The sequence below is a fragment of the Lactuca virosa genome, chromosome 1 (genome assembly GCF_052849685.1).
Source record: "Lactuca virosa cultivar CGN04683 chromosome 1, Lactuca_virosa_CGN04683_v6, whole genome shotgun sequence".
Lineage (NCBI taxonomy): Eukaryota > Viridiplantae > Streptophyta > Magnoliopsida > Asterales > Asteraceae > Lactuca > Lactuca virosa.
In genome coordinates this window covers 180,120,962-180,131,200 of record NC_136426.1, presented here as the reverse complement: position 1 = coordinate 180,131,200, position 10,239 = coordinate 180,120,962, and the positions used below count along the sequence as shown (strand labels likewise).

General features: G+C 33.7%; 2 protein-coding genes across 2 annotated transcripts; one reads left to right on the top strand and one right to left on the bottom strand.

Moving 5' to 3' along the window:
• Positions 1–2,624: 2,624 nt before the first annotated feature.
• LOC145124734 (uncharacterized) lies at positions 2,625–3,483 on the bottom strand. The gene is made up of 2 exons (XM_079060189.1): positions 3,209–3,483; positions 2,625–2,958 (listed from the first exon to the last, which is right to left on the bottom strand). Exons 1-2 carry the CDS (start codon positions 3,481–3,483, stop codon positions 2,625–2,627), a joined length of 609 nt encoding a protein of 202 aa, XP_078916315.1.
• Positions 3,484–8,936: 5,453 nt separating this feature from the next.
• Positions 8,937–9,332, top strand: LOC145124727 (uncharacterized). The gene has a single exon (XM_079060178.1). The coding sequence runs from the start codon at positions 8,937–8,939 to the stop codon at positions 9,330–9,332; it is 396 nt and encodes a 131-aa protein (XP_078916304.1).
• The last annotated feature ends 907 nt before the right edge of the window (positions 9,333–10,239 follow it).

The window sequence follows — 10,239 nt, the reverse complement described above, 5'->3', positions numbered from 1 at the left end:
TTATAGCATATTTTTATTATTATTTTGAGCTATTATAATTGTATATAAAGATTAGCCTTATGCATGTTATTATTTAAATATTTACACATTCAAGAGTTTTTAACATATGGTTATTAATATGTAATGTATTTTTATTTTCCTCTTATCTATACACATTATAACTATATTAGTAGTATACAAGTAAGTTGTGATAGAAAAAATCATGTGTTTGAAGAGATTTGTGATTTTAAATATGAAGTGTCGAAAAAATGAGTTTTATCGCATCAATGGTTATTACAACACAATTTGTTTTAGGAGATAATAATGTTTATCTATACAAAATGTATGTTGATTTCTATATATTTTTGTATGATTTATAAGGTTTAATAAGTTTTGTTGATATAAATGTTATAGTAGATGTTGTAGAGGTTTTACATAATTAAAAGTTGTAGTTTTTTTCCATACTATTTGTTATTCGTTATATTAGATATTAACATACATTTTTATACAATCTACACAACTTAATACGTTTGATATAAAATTTACACAACTTAAAACTGTTTTTAAAATTATCAATTTATAGTAGAAATAACCAATGACATAAAACCATGGTTGTTCATAAAACGAACAGGGTAACTATATGTTTTGTTTTGCTACTAACATTGGTTTTTCATATATAAATAATAAATTAAAGTTTGTTAAAAGTTATTATTTTAATTAAGTAATTAAATACTCGCGCAACGTGCGGGGATGTGGTGATATTATTAGATCTAATACTAAAACCTTAAAATTGTGATTTTGCATCAACAAAAAAGTAATCGCATCACTTAAACAATTTATTGGTGCGTGTTCAACCCATCACATTAAATATGTTTTTTTAATGCCGTTTCAAACAAACGCACCATTAAACCCACTCTTTTGATGCCAAGTTTAATATGCTGATGTGGTGATATTATTAGATGTAATACTAAAACCATAAAATTGTGATTTTGGATCAACAAAAAATTAATCGCATCACTTAAAAAATTTATTGGTGTGTTTTCAACTAGGGATGTCAAAAATCTTGTGGGACCGCGATACCATACGAGACTAAATTTTTTAAAAAACCGAGAGCGGGAGCGGGGGCAAGATTAAACTTCATTTATTTTCGGGACCGAGGTCGGGAGTCGGTATTTCCGTCTCGTACTCCTGCGGGAGCCCCGTTTATACAATTATGTAAAAAATATATATTGAATATAAAATACATATACAAAATAGATTTTCTAATTTTAGGTTTAGGTTTCACTTTCCCGTTTCCTTCTTCGATCTTCACTTCACGAGTTCACGGCGACTTCACACTCCCATCCAAAAGGCCAAGACGCCACGAGCTCAATCGGCCAATCCCGTCTCTCCGGTGACAGAGTCACCGCCTCACCGGCACAACGACTTCGCTAAGGGCGTTGCCGGTCTTAACTCTTAATCGACTGATCATCTTTAACGTCCAACGACTTTCGTCTCTCCACAATTCGAACACGATTACACGAATAGGGTAGCCTGATTTCTTATATCTCCTCTTACAATCTTCCTCTATGATGTTTTCATTTAATGATTTCTGTTAATAGTCAATGATTTCTGTCGATTTCAACATTTGGACCACGTTTTCATTTAGTGATTTATGTGAAGTTTTCAACGTTTGGACCACGTTCAATGATTTATGCCGATTCCTTTGTTAACTTATATGGGAGAGAAGCTTCAACTTATATGGGAGAGAAGCTTCAGGTCAGCCAAGTTGGGGCTTGATTCAACGAGCCTTGTGACTAGCCAACCGGGGCTTCACGCATTGCAACAATTTATTGTTTATGTATTGGGTTTGATTTTTTTAGAGTTTTGTGATTTGGTAATGTTGATTTATGTAATCCAATTTTAAGCCTATAAACCGGGTGAACGGGGGCGGGACCGAGGGCGGTGGAGGTAATCGGGGGCTATGTAAACAGGGGATCCGGGAGCGGGACCGGGGGCGGGGGCAATAACTGATTTCGAGGGCGGGAGCTTGGGCAGCTATTTCCGCTCCCGTTTGGTCCCGTTGACATCCCTATGTTCAACCCATCGGATTAAATATGTTTTTTTAATGTCGTTTCAAACAAACGCACCATTAAACCCACTCTTTTGATGCAAAGTTTATAATATGCACCTTTAAACATGATTTGTTGATGCTATTTTGGTATTCGTACCATTAAAACCTACATTCTACTTCATCGAGATTTTCTACTCTAGGCATAAATTCCTTTAAATCCAAATTTATCTCTCTTCTTTAAAGGTAATTCTATTACTATAATTTTTTATTTTATTTAACATCTTCTCTTGAAAAATTTATCTCTTGGTTCTATTGGGTGTCGAAACGCCTTCACAAACATGGAATATGGTGGCTATATTCCATCTGTGAGGGAATACCCGAACTTATACTCATGGCTATTTACTGTGAAAGGAGCATCCAGTGCCTTTCCTGTCAAAAGGTCCTGAAATATTGGGGACTGATAAAGAATGTTTACGTCGTTGTTAGAACCCGCAACTCCGAAAAAAACATGTCAAATCCATAAGTCTTGTGACGCAACAGCCTCGAATACTAACGAAGACGATCCAAGATGATCACTTGTGTATTGACCTTTCTACGCCACAGGACAATTTCTCCATATCCACTTTGTGCAATCAATGCTTCCAAGCATTCCCATAAAACCATTTCGTTCTTCATGCACCGCATATAGTTGTTGCATGTCATTCAATGAAGGTTTGTGTAAGTATTTTTCACTGAAGGTTTCGATAACACCTATCGCCAATCTATACAAACTTTCTCGTGCAGTTCGCTCTGACATTCTCATATAGTCATCAATAGAATCGGGGGATTCTCCCAAAGCCATAAGCTTGATTACAGCAACATATTTTTGCAACCCAGTAAAACCTCGTTTACCTCTCGCATCATACCTTAGTTCGAAATATTCATACCTAAACATATAATAAATTTTTAAAACAATTATTTAATAATCTAAAAAACATATATTAAATTTTTAAAACAATTATTTAATAATCTAAAGAACATATATTAAATTTTTAAAACAATTATTTAATAATCTAAAGAACAAATTTTAAAACAATTATTTTATAATCTAAAGAACATATATTAAATTTTTAAAACAATTATTTAATACTCTAAAGAACATATATTAAAATTTTGAAACAACTGTAATTACGGTACCTGCTTTCCATTGCATTGACTATCCGTTGAAACACGTTTTTCTGCAAACGAAACCTTCTTTTAAAATCGTTTGGTTGGTAGACACAATTATCTGCAAAATAATCATGTAGTAGATGTATATGCCCTTCTTCACGATCTTTGTTCAACGTCGCACGCCTGGTTGGAGCTGGTTCTGGCGGCATCATATCGGTAACATATTGATACATCATACTCACGAACATATCATCCTCGTCGATATCATGATTGTATGGATGGAACGGATCAAAATATTCCATTTTTAATTAAATAGAGTAATAAAAAAATGAAATTGAAAGGAATAGTAATTGTTGAAAAGATTTGTTTGGTTTGGTAGATACAATTGAAATAAAAATGTTGTGTATTTATATTGATAGAGAATTTTTTTTATATTGGTGACCGTTTGCAAACGGTCGAATTTTTGAATGTTTCAATCAAATTAGCCGTTTCCTCCCGTCACCACCATAACATATGTTACCATAACACCAAATAACTCAAGAGGGCGCGGTGTTGAGGCGTTATGACGCCGTTTTTGTATATCCACGTCGGAATAACGGGATCTCCCGTTGCCCATTCCGAGTGGCCTAACATTGTATAACTATCGATGGCAAAATATTTTACTTAGTTAATTTTTTTAATTTTGTTTTTCTTTCTTTTCTTTTTCGTTATTTGTATCATTTTGTGTTCCAGCTTCCCATGTTGCTTTTTAATAAAGTTCGTGGTTCAACAAAAATTAACATTTTTATGTATTAATTGCTTGTATCTTTGTTATTTTTAAATATAACATCTTTAACTAAATCATGAGATAAAATATCCTTACTATATTATTAAGCATATTGCATGTTTCTTGAAATTTAAGAGGTATACTTATTACACCATATACTACAATCTTATTAAGCTTGAAATCGTACCTCTATCATTGTTGGAAACACTAAACCCTAGCCCTCCTAGACACAACATCTGATGGCGTCAAACCCACCCCCTCTATCTCCTCTCTTCTAACTCGCTTCAATTTCTGTTGGACCTGCGGTATCACCATCCTCGCTCACTCAAATGCTCTTCCTCCTGATGATTCCTTCTAACCTGGATGATCGACGCCCTGCAACTCTACTTTTCTTTACCTCTGTTTCTCTTCTCAAAACCCCAATCGCACATGTGTCTAATTAAGATATAGCTTTTGAAACCCTATCTAGCTACTGCCATTGTCACCTCCTCTCTTACTCCTCCTTTACCTTCTGTTATGACGAGAAACCCTAACAGTCTCCACAACCCTAACCGTCTCCACAAAGTCACTGCCCTTACACCATTATTCCGACGATGAACCACACCACGATCTTATTTTGTGTCTCTCTATCTCTCTCAGGTGCGATTTGTTTTTATTTTTCTCTTGATCCATTGTTATCCTTTTAGCTAAAGCTTGAAGAGTTATTGCATTTTTGCAGATGGTGTCAATATAGGGTTAAAAGTCAAAGAACACCTCCAGGTGAGTCTCATATGTATTTACCATCCTACCCTATCAATTGCGATTAGTCTCAATTGCGATTTCTTTGTTTTTTTACCGTTGTTCCAACATAGCAGACTACCCGAGAATTGGTAACACTGATAAGATTGTTGATGTTGATTTCAGTTTTTTGGGTTCTTTTGTACCCCCCGATTGGTGATTTCATATTCAACACTAAGGCATCTATGATGTGTTTCAAGCGCTTTCAATCAATGGTTTGTCTTTTCTCTTTGTTGCATGTATGATTGGTTGTAATTTTGCAAGGTTGGCAAGTGTTTCTCATATGCTTACGAGAAGAAGTGCTGGAATTTTAAAAGACTGATCTCATGGTTTATTGATTTTGACAGTGGAGGAAGAGAACGCGATGATGTTTTTATGACTCAATGCCACCAAGGAGACAATACTTGATCAATGGTTATGAGAATGTAAGGAGTGTATGAAGAGGTAAATCTGGAATTTAAGCTAAATCTGTTTACTACTACCACATATATATAAATACACAAACAACACAAACACACTCTCTCTCCACCATTACCGTGAAATTGAAGGTAAATTTGGAAGTGGTAAACCTCCTATTTGTAGTTTTGATTTTTTGATTTTGGATTGTCGACTTTTGTTTTTGTGCAAATATTTTGTGGCAATGGAAGGCGAGTAAGCATCTACATCAATGAGGAAGGCTTGAAGGAAAACAATCTCTCTCATGTATTTCTTTTTCTTTTGATAAACATCAATCTCTACTGAAGGGCTGCAATTGGAAGTGTTGTATCGTTGTCTTTAGTAAGGAATCACTAAGGTTCATATGATGTCTCACATTGGTAGATCCTTACCTAATATTAATTTTTCATCTGGATATTAACGACGAAGACAAAATGATTTTGATTTATCTGTAATAACTTGAACGACAAATGAAAGATTGTAGCTGGATATGAACCGGAATTTGTGACTTATTCAGATACCTCATAAAACCGAAAGGTAAATTTTGGGGTTGCAATTATCTAGATCTATGTTAGAACTCTCCTATGATTCGACATGGGTAACACTTCAGGTGATATTTTTTCCCTTCAATTCCACTCTCTCTATAAACCCTTTCCCTAGATGAACCCAACACAAACAATTTCCTTCAATGTCTAGGTTGATTGATGAAGATCTAGAAATGGTTTTGATAGAAGATGCAGAAGAAGCCAAATGGCTAGGGGATGATCAGCCTTGTATGTTCTTGTATTGGTTACTCTGTCCCTTCCTCCAGACATCTATCTTTCTGTTTGCTAATTATTTGATTTGGTTAATGCACAGATTGTTGGGGTTTTTGAGTTGTTTAAATAGACACAAGAGAAATCAATCTGGTATGTTCTCATTCTAAATGCACAAATCGATGGGGTTTTTACATTGTTTAAATGGTAACACTACATCAATACTTCTATGTTAAATAGGTCACTATGCTTTGAAATTCTCTGGTTTTAAGAACAATTGGGTAACTCTTTACCTAATTTTATAAATGAAACACTTTATTTGCACCCCCATCATTCTCCTGACCCATCCATTTCAAATTTGTCCTTTAATCTTGAAATTTAGGTGGATTAAAACTTCCACCGACCATCACCACCAAGTAAAACTGGGCTCTTATTCTTTTTTATATGTTTCTTCCTCTCTTGATTCCAATATTTGAATATGATTTGGTTAAATTTTACCAGTTCATTTGAAGTCTTATTAGAAACTAATATGATTATTGTTTGAATATCAAGGTTCGTGTTGTTGGGTTGGTCCTTGATGATGGATATGTTTGATTCATTGCAACTTTATTGCATAATTCATATCGATATGTGTTTGAAGGATATAATATAATTATCAATTTTACCTTTTGTCTGTGAGTTCAGTTGGTTTTTTTCATTGTTTAAGGTAAGGGTAAAATGGTCAATCATCATTACCATTATACTTTAGTTAGTTGCATATAGTTTGTACTTTCTAGCAATTTGTCATATGTGTGTGCGATATGATCTATAAATGTGTGTGTAATATGTGATCTGAATATATGTATGTATGTATGATCTAATATGTATGTGTGATCTGATATGTATGTATGTGATCTCATACACCAGTTTACATAGGCCTAAACAGATGTACATTTTTTTTCTTTAAACATTGTTGTAGATTATTGAATGAATTGCATTAGTATGGTAGATTATTTAGTGTATGCATGTTGTGCTATTTGTAAGTTTGTTGTTTTGTCAACTGTGTGTCTTTGGGTATAAAGCATGCTACATTCACTTTTAATTTCATTTCTGGGTAGTTTAGAAATATTTACCTTAATGATTCATAACAATTTCATTACATCACTTTGGCATGCCTAAATTTTTCATGAATCACTACAACAACCACATAAGAAACCTTTACATGAATGATTGCCAATACTCAAAGGTCAATCTGGTAAATTTGTTCCTATATGACTTACTTTAATTTCATCTTGAGTTATTATACTTAGTATTTTTTTTCTTATGTTCCAGATTCATCTGGTTGGTTACCTTTTTACTCTGTTTTGATTCAAATTGATGATGCCTATGTACTAAAGTGTCAAAGCTGGGTTTTTTTTTTTGTATTTTACTATTATATTCGTTATCTAATGGTTTGTAATTTGTATTCGTATGATAATAGAGGAGGATTAATGTTTTTTATTTTACTTTTTTTATATTGTGCTTATTTATTGTTTAATGGGTTTATTAATATTCTAATTTGGTTTATAAAAATGTTAAATACTGAAGTTTTGATATCTAATGAATGAAACCCTGTTAAGCGAAATAATACATTGGCCATTGGCCATTTTCTTATGAAAACATGGAAAGCATTGGAAACGTGTTGCTTTTTAGTTGTGATAGATTGAATCTTTATTTTATGTTTTAAAGTATTGAATGTATATTGTTAGTTTAATAGCTATGGTTTTCACTTAAAATGGAAGAGATTCTATTTCAATAATATATTTTTGTGTGTGTGTGTGTGTGAAATTGGATTTTGTTAATAAGATTTTTTTTGGTTGGACTTAGGAAAATATAGACATTAATGAAAATCATTCATTTTTATTAAATCAAGTAAAACAAACTACAACAAAACCAAAAATGAAATCTTCATATAATTAAAAATATGAAAAAAATAAAGTGTATAAATAAGTTTTTATATCCCATTCTATTCCATATATTGTGTTCATTGGAATATAAAATAAAATGATTTTAGAAGAAATTGATTGCTATAAAGAAAAATTATCTAGAGATCAAGAGAGAATTTATTATAGTTTTAATGAAACCAATAGACGATACAAATAACTTCTAACATGTAGAATTCTTGAACATGCTCATTGTTAGTAATTTGTGTTCCTTAAAATATAACATATTTTCAAATTGAAATAATTGTTGAGTGAACATGTTTGCCGTCCGTTGTGACAAAAAAACAACAAAAATCATAATTATACTGAAAAAACAATGGTTTAATCAGGGTTGTAATCAACAATGTACATTTACATATAAAAATAACAATATGCATTTATTTTTAATCCATAACAAAGTTTTCTTTTTTAAACTATTTACGCAAAAGAACTAATGGCTTTTAAAAACTAATTTCTAAAAAAATTATTCGGACCCGTCGCTTGGCGCGGGTAAACGGCTAGTTAACATCATTATATATATATATATATATATATATATATATATATATATATATATATATGTGTGTGTGTGTGTGTGTGTTTGTGTGTGAGAAAGGAAAGTCAAATGTGTGAGCCAATCATGGGATCAATCTTCTTTTCATATCCCAACTCAATATTTTCTTTGGAATTGCAGGCTGTAACATAGCAGAGTACTTTAATAGCTTCCTTTTTTAGTTCTTGTATAACATCTATAAATAACGGTGTCATGTTCAATTTTAATATATAGAATAAACACAATCTTCTCCTTTGTTCTCTGGTTATCATTGTTAACATGGTATCAGAGCAGTGTTGGTAATCCTTACAACAATATTGCTCATCATCTACCCATATCAATCAGCAAAGTTGCCATGTCTGAATCAGACGGTAGCTTAGGGGTAAATCATGATAACCTCACTATGAAAATAGCCAATCTCCTAAAAAATGGCCTCAATTCTCAAACCCAAAGCCACAAATAGAACCTCTCTGATATCCTTAAAATCAGCCTTAACCTCACTAGCCAAAACTATCCCTTGTGGGCTCGTATGATACGAGTTGCCATAGGGAAGAAATCGAAATCTCTTTTAAACCACCTTACCACAAACCCACCAGAACCCACTGATGAAAAATATGAGCAGTGGGAACAAGATGATCTTGTGGTTTTCTCTTGGCTTATCCAGAATATTGACCCGGCTCTTGCAAGTAATCTTACTGAGTTCCCTACAGCAAAAACGTTGTGGGATGCACTCATGGTTACGTATAGTAGTGACAAGGACAAACTCCAGACCTTCGATCTCCATGTCAAAGCTAATGAACTCAAGCAAAATGGTGTACCTTTGGAAGATTTCTGGATAGTATTACAGGGAATTTGGGGAGAAATTGAAAGAAGAGCCCCAATCCAAGGACCTGTGCAAAAGACATCACCAAGTATAACAAGATAAGAACCAAAAAAAAACTATTTCAGTTCTTAAATGCTCTTGATCGCAAGTATGACCCAATCAAAAGAGAAATTTTCCGATGGGATCCTCTTCCATCATCCGAAGGCGCCTATGCAGCAGTTCAGAAAAGAAACCGCTCACCATAATATTCTTGGAGCAACTTCAGTAGACTCTTTATCTAATCAAGACGTGGCCGTTGGTCTAGTTGCTACTGGACCCAACGAGATCAGAGGATTAGGGCTTGCAACAAAGGGACATCGCCGGTCAGAAGGGCAACGATCTGCATCATCATCTCGGGCAGATAAGTCCCAACTCAAGTGTGACCACTGTGGTATGACTAAACATACCAAAGAACAATGTTTTAAAATAGTTGGATACCCGAAATGGCGGAATGATGGACACAAACGGGGAAGCAAAGAAAAAGGGATGGCAGCCACCACCATGGGTAACGCAAACACTACCAACAACAATGGTGACTACCAGAAAAGCACCATAGGAGATGAGGGATTTGGTGGATTAACAACCGGTGTAAAAAAAGAAGTAGGTGATGCCGCGGGTATAGGGTTTGAGTTTTTTAACTCAAACTCTACCAATTCTAACCGTTCTAGTCTTAAAATTAACACTCTGTCTTCATCCTTTTTAAACCCGAAATTTTTCTCCCCTGAAATTCTAAAATTGCTAAATGGTGGGGATCCATTATTATCCTTTAGAGGAGAAGATGAAAATTTAATTGGAAAAGCAAATATTGTAAAAGAATGTGAAAAAAGAGATAATTCTTGGATCCTTGACTGTGGTGCCACTGACACCATGACATTTGAATCCTCAGATTTTATGTCAAAATCTAAACCTATAAAAACACACATTCAAACTACAGATGGGGGTATTGTACATGTGAAAGGAGGAGGAACAA